Raw genomic sequence first — 27,613 nt, 5'->3', positions numbered from 1 at the left:
AGTGTGTAAGCCCCCTAGTGCAACATTGACCCTTCACAGGATATGTAAAAATTTTGGTCTTACAGATATTTGGAGACTTTTGAACCCATCTAGTAGAGACTATAAATTTTTTTCATCAGTCCATAAGATTTATTCTAGAATAAATGTTTTTTTTTTTTTTTGGTATCTAAGTCCTCATTTCATCTGTTGTTGATTGCTCAATTGGAAACATTTTAGTCTCAGATCACGCCCTGGTGAGTTTAGAGGTGCTGCCACATATAGAGAAAAAGAAATCATATAGTTGCCGCTTTAATGTATCCCTTTTGCAAAATCCTGATTTTCAACAAATGTTAAAGGCTGAAAACAATGTTTACATGGAAACCAACTGGTCCTCAGTATCCTCTGTGGGTGTGGCTTGGGAGGCTTGAAGTGCCGAATGTCATCTGATGGCCTCAGGGAATTAACCCGATTGAAATACAGATATAATACTATTTTGTCACGGAAGGTGGAGTTTTGGTTATTCAGGGCAAGACAGTCATACTTTGAGTCAGGGCATAAAGCAGGGAAGCTTTTGGCTAGATATATAAAGCGGAGAGAGTCTTTTTCTACCATTCCCTTAGTGAAATCTGCTGGTGGTGAACTTTTTACCTCGGCCATTGATATTAATAATGCTTTTAAATCTAGATCTCTATAGTTCCACGTCTTCGTCTACTGATGAGGATATTAGAAAGTTTGTGGAACCATTAGAAATTCCTAAACCGACGAATGAGCAAAAAAATTCTCTTGATTCTGAGATAGCCTTGGAAGAACTCTGCGAGGTAATTAAGGCCTTGCCTACAGGCAAGTCTCCGGGGCCAGATGGCTTTGCCGCTGATTTATTTTAGATCTTATTCGACAGAACTGGCTCCACTTTTGTTAGAAGTTTATACAGAATCATTAAAGAATGGAAAGCTTCCGCCAACCATGACACAAGCCCGGATCAGTCTGATTCTTAAAATAGACAAAGATCGAAGTGAGTGTAAGAGTTATCGTCCAATTTCCCTGATCCAGCTAGACATTAAAATATTGTCAAAAATTTTGGCTAACCAATTAAGTAAAGTTATGACATCTCTTATACATATAGATCAGGTGGGGCTTATTCTGGGCCGTAGCTCTTCTGATAATATTAGGTGTTTCATCAATATCATGTGGTCAGTGGCGAATCATCAGACTCCGGTCGCTGCCATCTCACTTGATGCCAAAAATGCGTTTGATATGGTAGAATGGGATTATCTTTTTAAGATTTTGGAAATGTACAGGTTCGGGAATACTTTTATTGGATGGATTAAGTTACTTTATAGACACCCGGTAGTGGTGGTACAAACAAATGGATTAATTTCAGATTATTTTACTCTGGATAGTGGCACCCAGCAGGGTTGCCCTCTTTCCCCATTGTTGTTCTGTCTTGCACTGGAACCATTAGCAGCCACGATAAGAGAGGAGGATGATTTTCCAGGGGTGATGGCGGGAGGTGTGGCGCATAAGCTTTTGCTCTACGCAGATGATATTTTATTATTCATTTCTGACTCCACTAGATCTATGCCTTGCCTCCACAGAATTATTAATTCCTTTTCTAAGTTCTCAGGATACAGAGTTAATTGGTTTAAATCCGAAGTTCTACTGCCCATTAATGGCTTTCCAGCCGGGTGCCTTCTAGTAGCCCAAACAGGGCCTTAAATATTTGGGCATTTAATTCCAGTTAAATTTGTCTGATTTAGTTAGAGTTAATTTTGATCCCTTAATAAAAACCTGCCCGTGGGCTTCATTACATTTATCTATGATTGGGAAGTTTAATGTTATTAAAATGAATAGTATTCCAAAATGTAACTACCTGTTACAATCTCTCCCTATAGATGTCCCCCTCTCTTACTCTAAGCATTTTGATAGCATAGTGAAGTCCTTCATTTGGAATGGTAAGCATCCTAGATTACATTTTAATAAGTTACATAGACCGATTGACAAAGGTGGGCTAGGCCTACACAAGATTTTGTTTTATTATTATGCATTCGGTCTCAGACATTTGGCTCACTGGTCGCTTCCACCTGAGAGAGCCCCTCCCTGGTTTTGTATTGAGCAGGAAGTTCTTGCCCCTATTTAAACATTGCAAAGCCTTTCTATCAAACTAATCAGAGAAGTTAAGTTACACTTATCTCGCATTTGCACTCAGTATGGACAAAAGTGTCCAGAGTGTTTAATTGTGAGGGGGGGTGCTACACTCAGTGACCTATATGAGAGTGGAGTGTTGAGATCATTTGAAAATTTGGTTCAACATTTTGGGATTCCCAGATCTCAGTTCTATAGGTATTTACAGCTGCTACCTGCTCTGTATTGTTTTTGGGAGTAGCATACACCCCCCTAAAGTGGCAGATACTCTGGGAGAGGTGATTATTGCTTTTGGAAAAGGTCATGAGGCATCAGTGTATTACTCCCTGCTAATTCAGAGTCTGGGGGATGGAGCTCTAACTTCTAACGAGATTATGGGAGAAAGATTTAAACTTGGTATTGGAGGAGGGAGTGTGGGCTAGGATTCTAAAAAATGCCAAGTCTGTATCTAGAGATGCAAGGGTTCGCATTATGCAGTTCAAGATTTTACATAGATTCTATTGGACCCCCTCTAGATTGTATTGGTTTGGTCTTAAAGACACACCCACCTGTTGGCGATGCCAATCAGAGGTTGGAGACACAACCCGTGTTTCTTGGGGGTGCGTTAATATCCAAGGATTTTGGTTGAAGGTTCAGAATTTTGTATGTGACATCATGGGCACTCGGGTTTCGTTTTGCCCCAGACTCTGTATTTTGGGAGATGGGGCGGTCATCAATGTGGAGAATAAACATGTGGAGGATTGGGTCCTAACCAGTGTTATGGTCACCAGACGGGTGATTTTGAGGGGTTGAAAGTCGGTTGGAGTAAGTTTGAAGTAAGTTTGGAGCAGAAGAAATAGAAATAAACCTTGTGTAAATTGTCAGCTTTACGCTAAGCTAAAAATATATTTCTAGCCATTTTACATGCACATTACCAGGCATGATCATATTTTTTTATCGAGAAAATTCACGTTGGATCATAATTTCTTTTTTTTTCGAGTAAGACCTTTGATATTAGGGCAAAAATCATATTCTTGATGATAATTTTTGTATTGTTTTCCTGTAAAAATATCTAAAAATCCTTAAAACAAGATCAATTTGATTTATCTTGTTTTAGAAACAACACTGCATAAGATATTTAGGTTTTTCAGAGAATGTATTTTTAACGTGTATTTTGTCTTACTGTACTGGCAGAGTTTTTATAGTCAAAACAAGTGAAAAAATCTACCAGTGCTGAAGAAGTAATTCAAAGTATTTAGAATATGTTACTGACCTTGAGTAATCTAACGGAATACGTTACAAATTACATTTTACAGCATGTATTCTGTAAACTGTAGTAGAATACATTTCAAAAGTAACCCTCCCAACACCGCCAGAACTTGTCATGAATAATTCGACAGCCCAATAATACTGTGTCTCAACTACCAGCTGTAGATCAATTATAACTGCATAAAATGTAAATGTACTGAATTTTGCCCTGATTTATAGAATTCAGTTAATTATCAACAGACAAAATGCAGATAATATAACAGCTTCCTCGACAGTGGTTTTGTGTGGTTCTTAAAAAGTAAGGATTTGCCTCAGCCATAATGTATTATCTGTTCTAAAGGCCCAGGTATACTTCATTTTTTTATTTGTGTTCTCGATAGGATCACGCCCGGTCGACCGTGATGCCTTTTATGTTGTCTTAAATTAAATGACTAAAAATCATTCTTTAACTGCATCATGAACTGTTACCTACAATTTACAAATCTTAGACATGTGTTCTCAGTCAGTCAGATTCTGTTCTATTGGTTTAATTAGGCATTAAATCATTCATAATTTAATCTGGTGAACTGCCAGAAGTTATTTTCAGCAGCCTCTTTGTTCTTCAGTATCTTCATATGTTTGTGTAATACTGATGTCTTCACTCTCTTCTTTAATAAACTCCATCTTTACAGCAGTTTGTCACACAGATCTCAGACGTTTCATCTGGAGTTTTTCTTCCGTATCTGGAAACTTTGTTTTTACAGCAACATGTCAAGCAGATCCCAGTTGTTTCGCCTGAGGTTTCCACAGAAAAATAATGAGATAATCATAAATAATCATAAATTAAATTTAATTAAATATCACTTCACATGAAGCATTACAACAATACATTCAATAATATAATCTACAGATATTTTATATTAGTAACAAAATGATCCCAGTAATATTACCATATTTTTGGAGCACATCACTTTCAAACTGAATTTATTTACTGTGCTCAAACTCAAAACATCAGCCAAATTACTTTTTTATTATTTTTATTGTTGTGCAAAAACATACAAACATATACATTTCTTTAAATTCTTAAGCAAAGCAAACACATATTTTATTTGTTTAAAATCATACAATATCAAAATTAAATTAAACAAATTACTTTTACTAACAGAAGAGATGTTTAGTGGATTTATTATTACTGGTCAGTGTAATTACTGTGTCATAAAACATCTCCAATCTATACAAAAGAACTTAAAACAGAGTTTAATACACATTACCAGACAAATTAAATTACCGCGGTGCAGCCCTTCTGACGTCACAACAACACAGCAATTTGAGCAAAATAAAAGTCGCTTTATTTTTGGTGGTAGCGAAACTTTTTTTTTTTTTTTTATCTTTAGTTAGCCTGATCCTAGCAGTGTCCCTGTGTGAAATTAATATACACTACCGGTCAAAAGTTTGAAACACTTGACTGAAATGTTTCTCATGATTTTAAAAATCTTTTGATCTGAAGGCATATGCTTAAATGTTTGAAATTAGTTCTCTAGACAAAAATGTAATTGTGCCAACATATTAATTTATTTCATTATAAAACAAAAATTTAATAAAAAATAAAATAAAAAAACAAAGGTTTTGAAATTAATGACTTGGACCAAATAATAAAGAAAAGCAGCCAATAAGTGCCCAACGTAGATGGGAACTCCTTCAATACTGTTTAAAAAAGCATCCCGGGGTGATACCTCAAGAAGTTGGTTAAGAAAATGTCAAGAGTACATGTCTGCAAATTCTAGGCAAAGGGTGACTACTTTGAAGATGCTAAAATATAACACAGTTTTGATTTATTTTGGATTTTGTTTAGTCACAACATAATTCTCATAGTTCCATTTCTATTATTCCATAGCTTTGATGACTTTACTATTATTCTAAAATGTGAAGAAAAAAAATTATAATAAAGAATGAGTACGTTTTTCAAAACTTTTGTCCGGTAGTTTATATTTATTTCTTTATTTGATTGTGGTGGTGTGGTACCTCCCCTCACTACTGGCTTAAAAAGGTGGTGGCAGCAATTATAACATGAAAGTGCCCACACATGTATACTCTACACAACTAAGAATAATGTCAAACATTTCATACATTAAATATAATTATTGACACGTGATATTTGCAAGCAGGGGAACTGCTTAAAGTAACAGAAAGGTTAAAGAAAAAGTGAAACGTATTCTGTCAAGGGGAACTCAAAAAGATTTCACAAAACGTTTTTATTTTCCAGTTATAACCCACAAAATATAACTCTATTAAATATAACTCTATAAAAAGATATATTTTTAATGTAAAAATTTAGGGTAACTTCCATCTCTCTCTCTCTCTCTCTCTCTCTCTCTCTCTCTCTCTCTCTCTCTCTCTCTCTCTCTCTCTCTCACACACACACACACACACACACACACACACACACACAGTATTTTATGTGGCTTAAAATATTACTCACCTGCATATATTTTATACGAATTTCTACATTTTGTCCATTAGTTCCGTATTTAGGTTTACAGTTAGACAAACAATTGTCTATGTATTTTGTGATTTTTCACAGCGTGTTAAATGGGACTTTTATTTTGCTTTTCTGATCCGCTGTTGTTGTTGTGATGTCATAAGCGCTGCGCCGCGTCTCCTGTTGCCTTGGAAAGGTTTGTGTTTTTGAGCGTGTATAAAATGAAATAAATGTATGTTTTTAAATGTGCTGTAATAACATTGCAGTATGACTGAGATAACTTTGATTTAGGAATCTTAAATTAATGTAGATTATTACTGAAGGTGAGTTGGTCTCTCATCCACACATGAGAAACAGAGTGATTTACTTTGTTTTTCCTTTTTCATTCTGTTGATTTTTCACAACATCATAAACGTGACAAAGTTTCCAGATGAAACGACTGAGATCTGTGTGACAAACTGCTGTAAAGATGGAGTTTATTAAAGAAGAGAGTGAAGACATCAATATTACACAAACATGTGGGATAAAAACTGAAGATACTGAAGAACAAAGAGGTTTGTATTTATTCTTGATTCTTTATTAATGTCATTTAGGTTACACAACTTCAGGCCATCGGTTCATCAGGTTTTGATGCGTAGGAAATTATGAAGTCAGTCAAATTACACCTAATTAGTTAAACCATAATCATCTCTAAAGAGTTTAAAAGATATAAGTTTGTTTTGACACATTTTTCATACTCCTTAACTACAAAATGTATGAATTTAGTGAGGCAGTTGCTGCTGCTGCTTGTGAATGATATTCAATGCATGGAGAGTACTTGACAAACAAGTGGCAGTCTGACTCTGAGCAGTTTTTGAAATCTTGTGTAACTACTTTTTACTTGAACAAATCATTCACCACAACTTGTCTCTTGTTGAATAATTTGTAATGTGAAATCTGGATAGTAAAAAAGGCATTTATGAATGGAAGTACAGACAGAAAATGGTTTGACCACTTCATCCTTCTCTAAGCTCTGTACACACATGCCGTGACGCAATCATGTCATGTTACTAGCCTCTGTACTGTGAAGACACTAGTGGCCGTTCCAACTGCTGTCATTGGTCGACTTCACGTCTGGCCATATCTCTTGAAAATCTGATCACAGATGAGATATATTTCCAGTAAAACTAACTTCTCTGTATTGCCTGCACTTGACTAGGAGATGGATTACGTGAGCTCCACTGATCGGTCTTCTCTGCTATTGGGTGTCGCTGCCAAAAGTCACTACTCATTCGCATAAAGTTAATCTTCTCTGAACTCTGCCATGTCGCTCGCCACGCCCACATCTAGTCGCCAGATTTCGCTGTTATTCGTATCGCTGGAAGTTGATGCATGTGCGTACGGTGCTTTAGGCCTTTGACCTCAATCAGTGTCAATGAATTTTACCCGTAGATGTGGTGCTGGATAGTTTCAATTTAAAGTGCTAATTTGGCAACATGTTTGTACACAACAACCACCTCAATATTCAGATTAATACGCCGCATTGTGTGCTGTGGCACCTTTATTGAGAACCACTGATCTAAATTATCTTAACATTGTCTACTAGCCATTAACTACCAGCTTTGATGGAGCTTACATGAAAATGGAGTTAAAGGAATAGTTCACCCCAAAAATGAAAATTATCTCATTATTTTATAGTGATGTGCACGAGTAATTGGCTGATTGAGAACTCGTTCTGCTCCAGCTAGTCGAATATTAAAACCCCCACTTGAATATCGCAAATTGATTTTCCATTACGCATTTGCCTGCCGTGAGCAGAGCTGAATTACACTGTTGCCTCTGAATCTCACACCATAATCATAAATCATTGATCATAAAACATACACCAGCACCTCTGCTTTTACCTGAGAGGTCTTTCGCTCTGTCCGCTCGGTGCACAGAGAACCCCGCGGGTTCGATGGCTGAGTCTGGAATTTCCGCAGACGTACAAGTTTCTGTAAGGCAGATAATGCAGCAGTCCCTCGTCTCTCGTTGGAAAGAGATCCGCGCTCTCAGCTCGCAGAGCTTGTTGTCCAGAGACTGAACATTTGCCAGTAGAAAACTGGGTAGTGGGGGTCGATTTGCGCGACATCTTACTCTGATGAGAAGAGATCTGTTTCCCCTTTTCCTTCTGCGTTTTCCGTGGCCGGTCAGCCCAGACAAAGGGCTCCACTGGCGTGTTTGTAAACAGCGGGTCGGCATTAAGGAATTTGAAGTCCGGTTTACAGTGTGTAATTGCAGAACCAATGTCCAAAAGTGTTTGTCTGTCGTAGACAATAAAGCAGACAACATCCAATACAAAAAACATAAGAATTGTAAACAAAACAAACAAAAAACTACTATGTTGTGTCGGAGCTCGCAACACAGTAGCCATACTCGGTGCCATCTTGAGTCCAATTTAAGAGTAGGAGATGCATACCTGACTTTAATAGTAAGACGTGGTGGGGGGCCTGGGTAGCTCAGTGAGTATTGACGTGACTACCACTCCTGGAGTCGTGAGTTTGAATCCAGGGCGTGTTGAGTGACTCCAGCCAGGTCTCATAAGCAACCAAATTGGCCCAGTTGCTAGGGAGGGTAGAGTCACATGGGGTAACCTCCTCGTGGTCGCTATAATGTGTGGTTCTTGCTCTCGGAGGGGCGCATGGTGAGTTGTGCGTGGATGCCACGGAGAATAGTATGAAGACTTCACGCACTACGTCTCTGCGGTAACGCGCTCAACAAGCCACATGATAAGATGCGCAGATTGACAGTCTCAGACGTGGAGGTAACTGAGATTCGTCCTCCTCCACCCGGATTGAGGTGAGTCACTACGCCACCACGAGGATTTAGAGAGCATTGGGAATTGGGCATTCCAAATTGGGGAGAAAATAAAAAAAATTGTAAGACACAGTGTTGTGTTTTTAAAACATGCAACACCATGGGGTTCATCTGGCTACAGTATTCTCCTGAGCGTCTTGTGAGTTCACCTTAAGTATCCAGACAGAATAAATATCATCAGCCAATGGTAGACAATAGACATTTGGAACTGAACAGAGTTCAGTGATTTAGGAGGTGACAACTTTCTGAGTCCTGAAAGTAATTTACATTGAAGAAACACCCACAGCAGAGACATCATTTCTTTAAATAACAAATCTTTGTTATGACTAAGTCTGCTGCTATGGGAAATGAAACCATTGCACTAGTCGCACTAAGACCGTTTAAATTACACTAAACGTGTACAGTTGAATTCTTAGTTTACACTGAATATGTATTTTTGTACATACAGATCTTAAGTGAGTTTGAGGTAATTCTGTTTTAAGAGGGAGAGAGAGGAGAGGGGAAGGAATGGGACAGATGTGGAAGAGTAACCATGAGGAGTGAATTTGTGAATCCCTGCTCAGTGTGGTGTCTCAGATAGAGATGCTAATTGTGTAAAAGTGGTCTTATTTTGATTTTCTGGAAGTTCTTTGTTTTCTCATGAAGTGATGCCCACTGAGTCCAGACGACTTGGCACTCTGCCTTACAGGCTATATGAAATATACACTGCCTGGCCAAAAAAAAAAGTCGCTATTAGGATTTAAATAAACAGATATTTAAGAGCCTATGATTGGATCATTATTGCATATATTTTCAGCTGGCAACAATTCTTTTAATCCTAACTGATGCAGTGTGTAGCTTCTCATTTCTTAAACAACCATGTATTCCGTGGTTGTGGAAAAGATGTTACTCAGAAGTGGCCTGCATCAATAAAGAAAACTAAGGAGATTGCTGAAATCACTGGAATTGGGTTAAGAACTGTCCAACGCATTATTAAAACTTGGAAGGATAGTGGTGAACTGCCAGCTTTGCGGAAGAAATGTAGTTGGAAAAAAATCTTGAATGATCTTGATTGGAGATCACTAAAATGCTTGGTGAAGTCACATCATAAAAAAACGACAGTAGAACTCACGGCCATGTTTAATAGTGAAAATAAGAGCATTTCCATATGCAAAATGCAACGAGAATTTACAGGATTGTGCCACAAGAAACAACTGTGTGGCCACAAGAAAGCCACTTTTTAGTGAGGCTAATCAGAACAAACTACTTCAGTTTGCTAGGGAGCATAAAGATTGGACTGTGGATCAAAAGAAAAAGGTCATGTGGTTTGATGAGTCCAGATTTACCTTATTCCATGGGTGCGTCAGGGTAAGAAGTGAAGCGCATGAAGCGATGCACCTGTCATGCATAGTGCCCACTTTACAAGCCTCTGGAGGCAGTGTTATGATCTAGGTTTGCATCAATTTGTCAGGTCCCATCAATTTATTTTTTCTTCCCTGATGGCACGGGCATGTTCCAGGACAACAATGCCAAGATTCATCGAGCTCAAATTGTGAAAGAGTGGTTCAGGGAGCATGAGGAATCATTTTCACACATGAACTGGCCACCATAGAGTCTTGACCTTAATCCCATTGAAAGTCTTTGGGATGTGCTGGAGAAGACCTTACGTAGTGGTCCGACTCTCCTGTCATCAATACAAGATCTCTGCCAAAAATTAATGCAACACAGGATGGAGATATTTTTTGTGATGTTGCATAAGGTTGTTGAAACAATGCCATGATGAATGCATGCCATAATCAAAGCTAAAGGCGGTCCAACATAATATTAGCGTATGCAACTTTTTTCGGGCCAAGCAGTGTACACATACTCTATTTCATCCAGTGATGGCTCAAGTTAATAATCTTTGTCCTCTGATAATGATTTGTGATTAATTTAATAAAAAACTAAGCTAGTTGCACTACGTGGCGCTGCAGAATTTTGAGCAGCCTCCAGAGTCGTAGCTGGATGCCGCGGACAGACACCAAGCAACAGTGTGAGTACCTTATTGAAAATAATTGTTTCTAATTTTGGAACATGCCATGCCATCCTCCAGACGCGACAGGTGTGCAACCACCATTTAAGTTACCCTGCCGCTCGCACTTTACCAAAGTTTTATTGAGAAATATGTATTAATATACAAAAATCATTGTGCGATGAGCAGCCCTATTTATTTTTGAAAAAAATGCCAATATACAGTTGTGCTCAAAAGTTTGCATACCCTTGGAGAATTGGTAATATATGTATCATTTTTAAAGAAAACATGAGTAGGCAGGCAAAACACATTTCTTTTATTTCTTATGGGATTCATATTCAACTGTAGGTTATAACAGAATGGTACAATCATAAAACAAAACATGGCAACAAAGAAAAATATGAAATGACCCCTGTTCAAAAGTCTGCATACCCTTAGTTCTTAATACTGTGTATTGCCCCTTTTAGCATCAATGACAGCGTGCAGTCTTTTGTAATAGTTGTCTATGAGGCCCCAAATTCTTGCAGGCGGTATAGCTGCCCATTCGTCTTGGCAAAATGCCTCCAGGTCATGCAAAGTCTTTGGTTGTCTTGCATGAACCACACGTTTGACATCTCCCCAGAGTGGTTCGATGATATTAAGGTCAGGAGACTGTGATGGCCACTCCAGAACCTTCACCTTTTTCCTGCTGTAACCACTAGAGGGTCAACTTGGCCTTGTGCTTAGGGTCATTGTCGTGCTGGAAAGTCCAAGAGCGTCCCATGCGCAGCTTTCGTGCAGAAGAATGCAAATTGTCTGCCAGTATTTTCTGATAACATGCTGCATTCATCTTGCCATCAATTTTCACAAGATTCCCCGTGCCTTTAGAGCTCACACACCCCCAAAACATCAGTAAGCCACCACCATGCTTCACAGTGGGGATGGTATTCTTTTCACTATAGGCCTTGTTGACCCCTCTCCAAACATAGCGCTTATGGTTGTGACCATAAAGCTCTATTTTGGTCTCGTCACTCCAAATTACTGTGTGCCAGAAGCTGTGAGGCGTGTCAAGATTGTTGTCGGGCATATTGTAACCGGGCTTTTTTGTGGCATTGGCGCAGTAAAGGCTTCTTTCAGGCAACTCGACCATGCAGCTCATTTTTGTTCAAGTATCGTCGTATTGTGCTCCTTGAAACAACCACACCGTCTTTTTCCAGAGCAGCCTGTATTTCTCCTGAGGTTACCTGTGGGGTTTTCTTTGTATCCCGAACAATTCTTCTGGCAGTTGTGGCTGAAATCTTTCTTGGTCTACCTGACCTTGGCTTGGTATCAAGAGATCCCCGAATTTTCCACTTCCTAATAAGTGATTGAACAGTACTGACTGGCTTTTTCAAGGTTTTGGATATCTTTTTATATCCTTTTCCATCTTTATAAAGTTCCATTACCTTGTTACGCAGGTCTTTTGACAGTTCTTTTCTGCTCCCCATGGCTCAGTATCTAGCCTGCTCAGTGCATCCACGAGAGAGCTAACAAACACATTGACTATTTATACACAGACACTAATTGCAATTTAAAAAGCCAAAGGTGAGGGAAATTAACCTTTAATTGCCATTTGAACCTGTGTGTGTCACCTTGTGTGTCTGTAACAAGGTCAAACATTCAAGGGTATGTTAACTTTTGATCAGGGCCATTTGGGTGATTTCTGCTATTTTATTTAAAAAGGAGCCAAACAACTATGTGATAATAAATGGCTTCATATGATCAGTCATATTTTCAAAATCAATGCCAAAATGTCTGCCAGGGTATGCAGACTTTTGAGCACAACTGTAGATTGAAAATCATTTGGATTTTTTAATTTTTTATTATTGCTACGTTAAAAAGTCATCATTCCCAAGCCCAGTCACCTATTCAACCAATTTTTTTTTTACAGTTTGTATCATCTGAATGTCTAAACCAGTATTTATTTGATTCTGTGGTGTAACAAAGCACAGATATTCCAGGTAGTCTCAGTTATGGGGTCATACAAAGTGTATGTATAATTTTTATAGGGATATTTGACACATTTGGTTTCAAAAGTTTAAGATTTATTATGTCACTCCAGAACACTGCTGAAACTGATTGAAAGTTCATGTTACAACTACTTATGTTCATTTTAGATCTGATGGAGCTGAAAGAGGAAAGTCAAGAACAGAATGAAGAGGAGGAGAAACATCAGTATCAGAAACCTGATCATTTGAAATCAGAAGAACAAAGTTTTAACTGCTCACAATCTGAAAATAATTTCTCACGAAAAAGACGTCAAAGAACAGGATCCAAAAAAGAATTCAGATGCCATCAGTGTGGAAAGAGTTACATGCATAAAAGAAGCCTTAAGATTCACAGAAGAATTCACACTGGAGAGAGGCCTTTTAAATGTCATCAGTGTGGAAAGAGTTACATACACAAAAAAAACCTTAATCGTCACAAAATAAATCACACTGGAGAGAAGCCTTTAACATGTCATCAGTGTGGAAAGAGTTACATACACAAAGAAAACCTTAATTGTCACCTGAGAATTCACACTGGAGAGAAGCCTTTAACATGTCCTCAGTGTGGAAAGACTTTCATGCATAAAAGAAGCCTCCAGATTCACATAAATATCCACTTAGGAGAGAAGCCGTTCACATGTCATCAGTGTGGAAAAAGTTTCACACTGAAAGATAGCCTTAATCGTCACATGAGAATTCACACTGGAGAAATGCCTTTCACATGTCATCAGTGTGGGAAGAGTTTTAGTCACAAAGGAGACCTTAATCGTCACATGAGAATTCACACTGGAGAGAAGCCTTTCACATGTCATCAGTGTGGGAAGAGTTTCACACAGAAAGGAAACCTTAAGAATCACATGAGAATTCACACTGGAGAGAAGCCTTTCACATGTAATTAGTGTGGGAAGAGATACAAAGCTCAAACAGACCTAAAAATTCATACGAGAGTCCATTCTGGAGGGAAATTACACCAGTGATCTGAGTGTGGCGAAAGGTTTGGAAACATAAGTAATAGTAAAAATTAATAAATGCACAGTAGACCGGTGTTATGGTAGTATTGCGATACTAAAGCTTCAAAATACTGGTGGTGCCACATTATTTTTTAATCGGTAGTACTGTAAGTTATGTTGAATGTGCGGTAGTAAATATTATTTTCACTGAAACTTTCATTTAAATCAGACCTATGTCTGCAATGACATTAAAAATATAGTCTTTTCGAGTGGCGCTCCCTTCACGCAGTGCCCTTTAAGAATTCAAAATGCTGTTTAGAAATTGCCCTTTATATGGTATTATTTTTCACTGAGTGGTTTTCTCATGCGTCAAACACACACATCTGAATCCCAGCATGTTAATTTGGCTGTCGTGTCTCCTAATGGATAATATGGATTTAAGTAAAACTACGGAGAGTGAGAAGCTTTTTACACACAATTCACGTAGCAAGATTTAGAGTTATTTTGGGTTTTGACTGATGAGACCAGGAAAACACATCTGCTGTGAATGCCTACAGAGATTTCAAGCCAAAAAGGGGAAACACCAGCAACCTTATTAAACCCCTTCGGACACTTCATTTATAGGTGCACTAAGTACATTTTTGCTAATTAAAGTTTTACACAAAGACAAAATTATGTACACTTGCATAAGATGAACACTGAATTTTTATCAGAAACCCTATAAAAGCTGTTTAATTTTACATGGAGCGAGTTGCCCCCTCATGGACGCTGCCATGTTGACAACACACGTCAGTGGTACCAGTGATGGTACGGTATTGATAAACAGGAGTGTGATCCACCAGACAGTCCAACCAGAATGAGTAAAAGTGGAATGATAAAATGTCCAAATGAGAGGTCAGCTCTCAGAGCGTGGTTCATGGATAAGCAGCGCGACATCAAATGCCAAGCGCGAGCACAAAGCGTTGTTAAGCTGGCCGAGAGCTCGCAAGTCACAGTTGTCCGGTCACAGTCCGGCGCGCAACAACGAGTGAAAATTCGTTTGGATAGAAGAATGTCCATTATAGGGATGTGTGTAATATGAGACTGAAAAAAACACAGACTAAAAGTAATAATACAGAAGATAAACAAACACATTTGGTGTGAAGCGACAACACTCCAGGACGATGTGTGTCAATATAGAGTCCAAAACCGCAAGTACTTCTAGGGCCGATGGCTCTTACTCATCCCAGGTATATCCTTGCTAAAATCTTGCCTTGTGCACCTTTATCCTAAATGCTTATTCTTAACATTTACAGATTTACCGTTTCTCTGAAAATTCGAACATTGCTCTAGTTTAGTTTTTTTCCAATTACAAATGCATGGTGGTGGAAACTTCACTAAGGTCGCACTTATGATTTGATCACATCCCTAAGGTGTGCGATCAAACCGATTTGTATGTAATCTGCATTCGCGCTGCTATTTACCAGGAGACCAGGGCTGAAGCGATTATAATAATGAACAGCTGCCCAAAAGTCTTTTCAACGTTACAATATCTTTATTTTTATGTTTACAACATTAAAATAATCACAGAAATAATGGAATAAAAGTTTAAATACATTGCCGTTTGAACCGGCTGTTACGATGCAGCAAAGATTTTTTTCTTTACATCAAACTAAGAATGTACTAGGTAATAAGTTAGTTAATTCGAGCCTTCTCCCAGTTCATCCATCAGTTATTTTCACCACTTCTGGAGCAACAAGTAGAATTTCTAAAAACCACCTTTGCTATGACAATCTGTGGTAAGAATTAACTAGGGCTGCCCCTGACAAAGATTTTCCTAGTCGACTAGTAGTCGTTAGTTTAAGCCATTAGTTGACTAATTGGCACACGTTTATGATATTAATTACTTAAATATATATATCAGAAAATGGTTTGATTTCCAGGGCTGAGAAAGAATGTTATAAGTAACATTGCTAACACTGTTCTACATTACAGAGAAATACTAAATCGTAATAATGAGTCTTTAAAATATACATTTTACAAGTGCACACACGCAGCGAGAAACAGCGACACCGGCAAAAGCGGTAATGATTCTGAATGTGTCAGAAAAATCAGCAAGGAGTCTGAACTTTTTTTAATTTATAGAGAGAAATGCACATTAGGGTTGTGCCGACAGACGATGATCTCGGGGATCAACGATGGTCAGAGTGATCGCTAATAGCTGATGCCTTTGACCATAAGACGATATTTGGCTCGTTTTCCCATGTATTAAATTATTATTAGGCTATTATTGTTATCAAATTAATATTACAAATAATTTGCCCGTAGACACACAGACACGCGCTTGAAGAAACACACTTTATTATATTATTAAGAACAGATGACAGAAAAGCCATTGTTTGTACAGAGGCATGCGTTCACATGGAACATGTGCATGTAAAAGGTTCTCACTCTTTCTTTGTTTCTGTCTTCTGAATGTTTTATATTTTTGTTTTGCAAGAACAGTATCATCTATGAGTGCTGCAAATGAACCTCAGACATCTCAGCTCAGGAGGTGCTTTGAGTTCAGTTCGCTTTATTTCCACAGAGCAGTTCATTGTGACTACAACTCTACAGCCTAAACATCTGTGATTAAAACATAAAATAATATAAAAACACATTCACCTCGAACCATGATTTATATTTCAGTGATTATTATCATCATTATTATTATTATTTTTACATTTATAAATTTTACAGTTTTTATGTCTTCATTTTTGTAAGTAATTTTCCACCTGCATATTTAGACGGATACTTGCCTGATGGTAAATGGAAAGGTAGTTACTTTATATATACAGTGCCTTGCAAAAGTATTCAGACCCCTGACCGATTCTCTCATATTGCCGAATTACAAATGGTACTCTGAAATGTCATTCTGATTTATATTTTATTTTAAAACACTGAAACTCAAAAATCAATTATTGTAAAGTGACATTGTTTTTTTCTTGGGAAATATTTTTATGAAAAATAAAAAACTGAAATATCTTGCTTGCATAAGTATTCAACCCCCACACATTAATATTTGGTCGAGCCACCTTTTGCTACAATAACTGCTTTAAGTCTTTTGGGGTGCATATGTACCAGCTTTGCACAGTGATGAAGTTATTTTTGGCGCACTCTTCTCGGCAGATTTGCTCCAGGTTGTTCAGGTTGGTTTGGTGATGCTTGTGGACTGCAACTTTCAAATAGTGCTACAGATTCTCAATAGGATTGAGATCAGGACTTTGACTGGGCCACTGTAGGACATTTATCTTTTTGTTCTTGAGCCACTCCAATGTTGCTTTGGCCTTGTGCTTGGGATCATTGTCATGCTGAAAGGTGAATTTCCTCCCAAGCATCAGTTTTTTAGTGGACTGAAGCAGGTTCTCTTGCAGTATTTCCCTATATTTTGCTCCATCCATTCTTCCTTCAGTTCTAACAAGATGACCAGACCCTGAGAAGCATCCCCACAGCATGATGATGCCACCACCATACTTCACTGTAGGGATGGTGTGTCTTGAGGCTTGGGAAGTGTTAGGTTTGCGCCACACATAACGCTTTGAGTTTTGACCAAAAAGCTCTATCTTGGTCTCATCTGACCTCAAAACCTTCTCCCACGTCGCAGCTGGGCCACTCAAATGCTTTCTGGCAAACTCCAGATGTGCTTTCAGATGGTACTTTTTGAATAACAGCTTCTTTCTTGCCACCCTCCCATACACACCAGCGTTATGCAGTGCTCTTGATATGGTTGACTGGTGCACCATTACTCCATTCCCAGCCACTGAACTCTGTAGCTCCTTTCAAAGTGATTGTTGGCCTCTCTGTGGCTTCTCTCACAAGTATCCTTATTGGTAGAGCACTGAGTTTTGAGGGATGGCCTTTTCTTGGCAGTGCCTGGGTGGTGTGGTGCAGCTTCCACTTCTTGATTATTGATGCAACTGTGCTCACTGGGATATCCAAACATCTGGGTATTAATTTGTACCCTTTCCCTAATCTATGCATTTTTATTACTTTATCTCTAACTGCTGTGGAATGCTCTTTGGTCTTCATTTTCCTTCAGATTCACAGCCTGACCAATGATCCTTCAACAATGGTTTTTTTTTTATCCAGAAAATGTGATTGCAACTTTAAAGATTCACAGGTGGATGCCAGTGTTAAAGTAATTGTGTCCTCGTTAGGGCAATTTCTTTCATCGGTGTAACCTGGCAGCTTCCACAGCACAGGGGTTGAATACTTATGCAAGCAAGATATTTCATATATATATATATATATAGATATATATATATATATATATATATATAGATAGATATATAGAGAGAGATATATATATATATATAGATATATTTCTCAACATAAAACCAATGTCATCTAACAATAATTGATTTTGAGTTCCAGTGTTTTAAAATAAAAATATGAAACAGAATGAAACTGCACCATTTGTAATTCAGTAATATGAGATAATTGTCAGGGGTCTGAATACTTTTGCAAGTCACTGTGTGTATGTATGTATGTATGTGTGTGTATATATATATATACAGGTGCATCTCAATAAATTAGAATGTCGTGGAAAAGTTCATTTATTTCAGTAATTCAACTCAAATTGTGAAACTCGTGTATTAAATAAATTCAATGCACACAGACTGAAGTAGTTTAAGTCTTTGGTTCTTTTAATTGTGATGATTTTGGCTCACATTTAACAAAAACCCACCAATTTTATACATATATATATATATATATAATTTATCACTTCATTATTTTAATTGCTTTTTCATTTTGTTTGGAGTGCAATTTGAATTTAGAAATGTATTTGATTTAAGTTTTTCATTTTTTAAATACATTTTCAATACAAAATCACTAAAGCAAGAACATTCACCGATCACTCAGCCCAGGGGTTGCCGATGTAATTGGATATTGCAATATATATAATATATATATATATATATAATTTATTGTGAAGGAGGGACCAAAACGAATTTATTCACACACATGATGTATTTTCCCGGACAACGAAATAACCAACTGGTAGAGAATGCACAGATGAAGTAGGTTCTTTGCCAGAGAGATGTTGTCAACTGTTGTAAAGCCATCTTTCAAAAAGTTGAACAACACACATTTTAATTGCACTTAATTTTTTTCCAGTTTCATTTGAATTTTTAGTTAAAATAAATAAAAAAGTTCAAAGTTTGAAATCATGGTGTCTTGCTTTATTGTGTAGGCCTAACCCTGCTTAACGAAAATTACCCCACAGTACCACCTAGCATCCAACCAGCGGTAATACCGCTGTTCGTCCGTTTACTGTGTAGTTTGTTTTTGTTTTGTTTTTTCTGCGACCAACCGACCAATCAAAACTTGGTGGACCAAGACTCTTATCATCGACTAACGTTTGGTCGACTATTAGGGGGCAGCCCTAGAATTAACACACTATTGTGTGATATCATGATACTTTAGCTGGTATAGTATTGTAAGATATGATTATGTTATCGTGACAACCCTAATAAGTAATTATAAAAATCAACTGTGCATTCACTGGAGAAAGGCCATTTAATTGCTAGTTTGTGGTTGAATTGAGTTACTTAAAGGTGATGTAATTTCTGTGACAATTAACACCAGATAGAATTGCAAAAATAAAGTATATTTTAAAGAAACCTTTGCCTACACCACTTTTGCCAGACAGTGTGGCAGACAAATTGGGTTTGATAACACCAGACTGTATGGCAGCTGTGTGTGTGGATGTGTTGGATACACAGAAACAAAATAAATAAAAACAAATCATGGTAGATTTACTGCAATTTCACCAGCAGTTTACTGCAAATATACAGCAGACTTAAAGGGATAGTTCACCCAAAAATGAAAATTCTCTCATCATTTACTCACCCTCATGCCATCCCAGATGTGTATGACTTACTTCTGCACAACACATTTGAAGAAAAATATCTCACTCAGTAGGTTTTTATAATGCATGTGGATGGTAACATGATTTTTGATGCTCCAAGAAGCACACACAGTCAGCATTAACATCATCCATACGACGGGTAAATGTCTTGTAAAGCGATACGGTCGCATTTGTTATTATTTAAGTACTTTTTAACTATAAATCATTGTGTCTGTTGCACGTTCACGAAAGGGCTGAGGTCACGGGGTCTTTCCAGCGATGGCATGGCAATGTTCCATTCTTTGCAGTTGATGCTCTCTACCTGAGCATCGCCTACATGTGCACCACCACATCTCCTGAGCTCTCTGTCTCTCTGAGGCTTGTTGGTCCAGCCTCCTCCATCTCCCTGTGCTCCTGGTCAGAGTACTCAGGTTCAAATCAATATTGCTGTGCAAAAACTTTTATCTCTTCTTCTCGTCTTAAATCAATATCTGAATCTTTATTTAAATTTGCTTCAATTTGTTTACGGCATTCGGTCTGTACAGCGTTCCTCCTACTCAGTTGTAAACAGTGCTGCTCTTCCAGGTGTGTCACGCATGCGTCACTTCTCGCGTGAACATGCCAACGGCAATATGTCACACGAGACAGCGAGACCTCAGCCCTCTCGTGAATGCGCATACTGCTACTTAACGGAAGCGATTATTTATAGTTAAAAAGTACCAAAAGCAATCATATCGCTATATAAGACATTCATTTAACCACTGGAGTCGTGTGGATGATGTTAATGCTGATTGCCTGTGCTTTTTGGAGCATTAAAAATCGTGTTACCAACCACATCCATTATAAGGACCTTCTGAGCTGACATATTTTTCTTCAGATGTGTTCTGCTGAAGAAATGTGGTCAAATACATTTGGGATGGCATGAGGGTGAGTAAATGATGAGATTATTTTTGGATGAACTATACCTTTTAATGTGAAGCTCAGAGGCAGTTTTTGTATTCATCAGATACTGGCAGCTACTGTTATTCAAAGTAATTACAGTACAGTTTTGGCAGCCACATTGTACAGCATGTTACCGGCAGCAGCTTTAGCAGTTAAGGTGTTTTTTTTTGTTTTAGTACATTTCAGTGGCAATGAGATCTTTTCACTGCGTTTTGAGAATAAAAGTTTATTTTGACTCTGTGTTGTAGTCTAATGATCCACGCAATCCATGTGTCATTGAAAAATGTCTCTTTTAATACCATTTCTGTTCTTTACAGTAATTTGCTGATTAAAAAAACAACAACAAAAATAAATTTTTATTGCAATCATACAATACAGATGTGCTAAAGAAACTTCTAAAGATCCTCTTTTGTTATGTGCTCGCTGGGCTAAACTGCTGGTAGTATTAAGAGACAGTAGTGTTTAAGTTCTTGTTCTAAATACTTTACTAGAATACTGATGCATGTAAACATGTAATAAAATATTTGTATGGAATATATGTAATTTTAAAACATCATATTTATTGATGGAAACATTGATGGAATTTGTAAATATGTAAATTAAAAAGCTAATATACTGTATATAATGCATATACACAGATGAGCCAAAACATTATGAGCACTCACAAGGGAATGTAACAAAGTTGATCATCTCCTAACAAGGCCACATGTCAAGGTCTGGGTAGATTAGATAGTAAGTGAACAATCAGTTCTCGTTATCAACGTGTTAAATGCAGGAGAAATGGGCAGGAGTAAAGACCTGAGCGACTTTGACAAGAGCCAGATTTTTATGGCCAGACGACTGGGTCAGAGCATCTCTGAAACGGCAAGGTTTGTGGGGTGCTCCCAGTCAGCAGTGGTGAATACCTACAGACAGTGGTCAGAGAATTGAAAAAGCAGTGACAGAGTGTTGAGCGCCCAAGGCTCATTGATGTGCGAGGGCAACAGAGGCTATCCTGTCTGGTCTGAACTGACAGAAGGTCTACTGTAGCTCAGAAAATCAGAACATTTTTATGATGGTTACGGGAGGAATGTGTCACAACACACAGTGCACTGCACCCTGCTGTGTATGGGGCTGCGTAGCCGCAGACCAGTCAGAGACAAGACATTACCACCTGCCTAATATGCTGTTGGTCCTCCGCATGCAGCACTGACCTGCCACGGCATGGATTCTACAAGACCCCTGAAGGTGTCCTGTGGTATCTGGCATGAAGACAGCAGCAGATCCTTCAAGTCCTGTAAGTTGCGAGGTGGAGCTGCCGTGGATCAGACTTGTTGGTCCAACACATCCCAGAGATTCTTAATCGTATTGACATCTGGGGAATTTGGAGGCCAGGGCAACACCTTGAACTCTTCATCATGTTCCTCAAACTGTCTTCCCACAGTGCATCCTGGTGCCATCACTTCCCCAGGTAAATGGCAAACACATACACGGCCGTCCACGTGATGTAAAAGAAAACAGGACTCATTGGACCGGACATCCTTCCACTGCTCCAAGGTCCAGTTCCAATGCTCACGTGCCCGTTGTAGGCACTTTCGATGGTTGACAGGGGTCATCATGGGCACTCTGACCAGTCTGCAGTTACGCAGCCCCATACGCAGCAGGGTGCGATGCAATGTGTGTTGTGACACATTTCTCCTGTAACCATCATTAAAATTTTCTGTGATTTGTGCCACAGTAGACCTTCTGTCGGTTTGGACCAGATAGTATAGCCTTCGCCACACCAAATGTTTGTTGGTACCAATACCGGTGAAATTTTACAATTCTTAATATTTGAAATTTCAATACCACAGTAAAAATGGAAAGGCTAAAATTCTATTGAATACACTCCTTTATTTAAAAAGTTATATATTAATGTACATATTAACCTTAATTAAACTTAATTAAAACAATGGCATGTTGCCTTAGTAAACATTGTTTAATGTTTTGAATTATTCAGGTAAATAGTCATAATAATAAAGCAGTAGCTTAAATATTAGTAAACTACACTGTAAAAAAAAAAATCCTGTTTTAAATAATAATAATAATAATAATAATGTAAAAAATAGAGTATAAATGTAAACAACTTTACAGAACAAACTGTAAATTTTACAGTTTAAAACTTGTAATTTACATGACCACGATGGCGCTGTAAAAAAAAAAAAGAAAAAAAAACATCATAAACTTGCTATTAGCCTTCTGGAACTGTAAAAATCTGCTTTTTACTTTATAAGGTATTGTTAATCACCATAGTAACTACAGAAGGGCACATGATGACATTAAGTTCACCAACAGTGGCTCTTCCAGGAGCAATGACCAATAAACATGTAGAGACAGTGCTCAGTGTCACTCACACAAACACTAAACACCATCAGGGTAACACATGTGAAATTAAAATAATGCAGTAAACATTAAACTACATTAAATATAAAACAGAACACCCCAATGTACATAACTGATATTAAAAATAAGAAGAAACATAATGTAATGGGTCACGCAGGGAAATCTGGGAATGCCCAATTACTGTTTTTTACTGTAATTTTAACAATACTGTAAAAAGTACATGTACTCTCTTGTTAAACATAATGTACATTTTTACCATTAATTATATAGGAAAATCATACTTTTTAAATCTAAAAGAAATGTAATTTTTACAACATTTTATTGTAAAAACTACTGTAGTGTCTTTAAAATATATTAAACATTTTTACTGTATATTTTACAGTTAATACTCATTAATCAATTAACATTTTATTTCTGTAGCATTTTTACAGTCTTTTACTGTTAAAATTACAGAATTTTTTTTAAAGTGTAAGAACAAAGTAATATATAACAAATAAATAAAGAGCAGTCAGTGGCTATCTTTTCAATATTGGTGTTTGATTAATATTAACAACATGGACAGTGACAGATCTATTTGGCTGCATTAGTGCATTTACACTGCAACGTCTTATGCACAGATCCGATATGACACATACCTGATTTTTTGTTAAACCTGTTTGCATTCACATTAGATATAAGCGACTGTTTATGCTAATTACTCCCCAAATGGGCATTGACCATAAAGAACAACCGTTCGGACGCGCCGTCGTATTTCCGCATTCACCAATAGTGTTCACGCCTCAGTAAATGCGTGGGAGCAATATTAGAAATGCGCGGCCGTGCACGTGCACAGCTTAGAGGGAACAGTGCTTGTCACCGGTTTGTGGTTTGTCCCTCCTCGGACCACTGTCGGTAGGTACTCACTACTGCTGACAAGGCGCACCCCACAAGCCTTGTCGTTTCAGAGATGCTCTGACCCAGTCGTCTGGCCATAACATAACAATTTGCCGCAAATTCGCCAGAGATCATTTTCAGATGCAAATGAGCTTTGCGGCAAACTTGCGGCAAATTGTCCATTGTTGCCAAAGGTTTGCCGGAGGTTTACCACTACCGGTGAAGAGCTGCAAACTTCTGGCAAGCATTTGTGGCAAATCACAAGCTCATTTGTATGTGAAAATAATGAGCTGCAAATTTGCGGCAAGTTTGCAGCTAGTTCTGATTTTTTTGAACAAACTTCAGTGGCAAACAGATCAGCTGAATGTAAATAAGTTCAATGAAACTAAGGTAAGATACAAGCAGAGATATTTTTTTTTACAACATCGAAGTGTTCGTTCAGAGTTTTTTCACATACGGGAAATGTTTTCATTTAAAAAGTGCCTTATTCTCGAGTACACTTGCCTGAGAGTGCAGATTCTCTCTCTATTACACACGGAGCAGGTACACAGAGAGGGAGGGAGACAAGCAAAGCAAAGATGAACTAAATTGATATGGTAAGTTTAAATGGCAAACGCACACAGAATGTATCTACAGTATGTATGACTACAGAGAGCACTTCAAAAGGAAAACAGGCAAATCCTGGGCAATTTAGAAATACCAGTCTGACTTTTTTTATGAACCCTCCGAGGGAAAGGACGTGTTGTCACTCTAAAACAAGCAGCTATTACAGCTTTTCCTAATTACATTACAACTTGTGCGGAGTTTAGCCACGTCCCTTGATGATCATTGTGCTGCACACCGGGACAGGTGAATGCTCTGACGTTGTGATCGCTCATGTATATCGTCTCCTCGTAACAAAAATAAACAAGTGTTATCAGCTGTCAGTCATTGAGGCTCTATTGCAGTTGGGGCACACCAAGATGGCTGATCGAACACTTCCAGTGGCTTTTCCTCCTGCATGCATTTGACCGTTGCGTCAGCGATCCAGTTCTATATAAAGCTGAAGTTAGAAGTTTACATACACTTAGGTTGAAGTCATTAAAACTAATTTTTTAACCACTCCACAGATTTCATATTAGCAAACTATAGTTTTCGCAAGTCGTTTAAGACATCTACTTTGTGCATGACATGAGTAATTTTTCCAGCAATTCTTTACAGACAGATTGTTTCACTTTTAATTGACTATATCACAATTCTAGTCGGTCAGGAGTTTACATACACTAAGTTAATTGTGCCTTTAAGCAGCTTGGAAAATTCCAGAAAATGATGTCAATCCTTTAGGCAATTAGCCAATTAGCTTCTGATAAGCTAATTGGTTAATTGGAGGTGTACCTGTGGATGTGTTTTAAGGCCAGAATATTTATTTTTATTTTTTTGGACCTCCACAAGTCTTGTTCATCCTTGGAAGCTATTTTCAAATGGCTGAAGGTACCATGTTCATCTGTAGAAACAATAATATGCAAGTATAAACACCATGGGACCACACAGCCATCATACCGTTCAGGAAGGAGACGCATTCTGTCTCCTAGAGATAAATGTAGTTTGGTGCGAAAAGTGCATATCAATCCCAGAACAACAGCAAAGTACCTTGTGAAGATGTTGCAGGAAACGGGTAGACAAGTATCTATATCCACAGTAAAAGTCCTATGTCGATATAACCTGAAAGGCTTCTCAGCAAGGAAGAAGCCACTGCTACAAAATCACCATAAAAAAGCCAGACTACAGTTTGCAAGTGCACATGGGGACAAAGATCTTACTTTCTGGAGAAATGTCCTCTGGTCTGATGAAACAAAAATTGGACTGTTATGCCATAATTAACATCATTATGTTTGGAGGAAAAAGGGTGAGGCTTGCAAGCCGAAGAACACCATCCTAACCGTGAAGCAGCATGGGGTGGCAGCATTATGTTGTGGGGGTGCTTTGCTGCAGGAGGGACTGGTGAACTTCACAAAATAGATAGCATCATGAGGAAGTAAATTATGTGGATATATTGAGGCAACATCACAAGACATCAGCCAAGAAGTTAAAGCTCAGTCACAAATGGGTCTTCCAAATGGACAATGACCCCAAGCATACCTCCGAAGTTGTGGCAAAAGGGCTTAAGGACAACAAAATCAAGGAATTGGAGCAGCCATCACAAAGTGCTGACCTCAATCTGATAGAACATTTGTGTGCAGAACTGAAAAAGCATGTGCAAGCAAGAAAGCCTACAAAGCTGACTCGGATAAACCTGTTCTGTCTGGAGGAATGAGGCAAAATTCCAGCAACTTATTGTGAGAAGCTTGTGGAAGGCTACCCAAAACATTTGACCCAAGTTAAACAACTTAAATGGCAGTGCTACCAAATAATAACAAAGTGTATGTACATTTCTGACCCACTGGGAATGTGATGAAAGAAAAGCTGAAATAAATCATTCTCTCTACTATTATTCTAACTGACCTAAGACAGAGAATATTTATTTATTTTTTACGATTAAATGTCAGGAATTTTGAAAAACTGAGTTTAAATGTATTTGGCTACAGTATACAGTATCAGTGGGTCTACCCAATTTCATGTATTTCCATTATAATGGATGCTACTCCCCTGTATGTAGCCTTAGTTCTAATCAAATTAAAACATGGGTACAAATAGGCTAGATCATGACAGAAGAGTCTGTTAGAGTAACGGATAACGATTTTTGTCTAGCGAGACCTCTGAACATGATGCCAAGCACAAACATCCTAATAATTGAATCTCACAAAACACCATTAAAATGTACAAATCCACGTCAGTAATCTCAAGTGACTGATGAATGTAGCTAAATTCATTGTTAATTTGAAAATGCATTCTGAGCAGATTGCATCAACATGATCAGGTCCTCACCCTGGTAGTGTGGATTTAAAAATGTATTCCGATGCCATTGCATTATCATGTTCATGTTCCCACACTGTTATGGTGGCAATATACTTCTGGCAAAATCAAAGATCGAACTGAAACGTCACCCCTGTGGCAAATTTACTATGGTTCTATTACAGTAACCATAGTTTAACCGTGGTTTGAACCACCCAAAAACAGAGCAGAGCTGGAGATGGTTTTAAGGATGGTGAACTACCTTTCTTGGTTCGCACCATGCCTATCTGACAATAGTGCCCCACTTCAACAGCTGCTAAAGCAGTCCAATGAATTTGTATGGGACACCCACCATGATACTGTATTCCAGAAAATGAAGGATCTCAACCAGAGAGCCTGGCCCAGTATTCGTATACTATGACCCACAATAGCAACTTCACCTTCAGGTTGACGCATCAAAACACGGCTTTGCCGTGGTTCTACTACAGGAAGTAATTGATTATTTAGTAAAACTCTTGACCAACCGTTGCTGTCCTGTGCATGACAGTGTATGAGAGCAACAGTTCATGCAGCCCCCGCTCGCAGTGATAGTTACAGAACGAGAACAAGCGAAGTCAAAGAATAGATGCATTTCCCAGCCTTGTTCATTTGAACCGGTGTTCTCGGAAATCAAAAAGAGATAACGAGGAGGTTGAGAAAGCCACAAACACATATTCAGAAGCTACAGTCAGACAGAGAGTACAGGAGACTGCAGTTTTTTGAAGGTTCTGAATGTTTTGCTTAACGAAAGTGAACTGGAAGCGCCGGAGAAAAAGGCGAAGGGTGCCAGTATCTGTCACCTCTTTTCAATTCTGAACCGATGGACAGTATGTGTGAGAGACCTCCACACGAAGAGAGCGAAACCTCTGCGAAACAGTTGGTAGGTGTAACAATCTCAATAACAAGTTCATAGCAGCTTCATGGCGCGAAGCTGAAAATAGAAACCAAGCGATCAACAGAATGGCTCGTCGTGGCTGGTTAGGACAAAAACTCTGTTTAACAAAGAAAAGATACCTTTTATCGCGTGTCGTTTGGCATCTGGTTAGGACA

General features: G+C 38.2%; 1 protein-coding gene across 1 annotated transcript; it reads left to right on the top strand.

The window, feature by feature from the left end:
• The first annotated feature begins 5,972 nt into the window (after positions 1 to 5,972).
• LOC127442975 (gastrula zinc finger protein XlCGF8.2DB-like) lies at positions 5,973 to 19,471 on the top strand. Its single transcript, XM_051701441.1, has 3 exons — positions 5,973 to 6,023; positions 6,251 to 6,381; positions 12,788 to 19,471. The coding sequence occupies exons 2-3, from the start codon at positions 6,297 to 6,299 to the stop codon at positions 13,555 to 13,557; spliced, it is 855 nt and encodes a 284-aa protein (XP_051557401.1). The 5' UTR covers positions 5,973 to 6,023; positions 6,251 to 6,296; the 3' UTR covers positions 13,558 to 19,471.
• The last annotated feature ends 8,142 nt before the right edge of the window (positions 19,472 to 27,613 follow it).

The sequence above is a fragment of the Myxocyprinus asiaticus genome, chromosome 6, assembly GCF_019703515.2.
Source record: "Myxocyprinus asiaticus isolate MX2 ecotype Aquarium Trade chromosome 6, UBuf_Myxa_2, whole genome shotgun sequence".
In the NCBI taxonomy this organism is placed as follows: domain Eukaryota; kingdom Metazoa; phylum Chordata; class Actinopteri; order Cypriniformes; family Catostomidae; genus Myxocyprinus; species Myxocyprinus asiaticus.
Note: the sequence above shows the minus strand (reverse complement) of the source record. Positions and strands in the feature narration are given on the sequence as shown.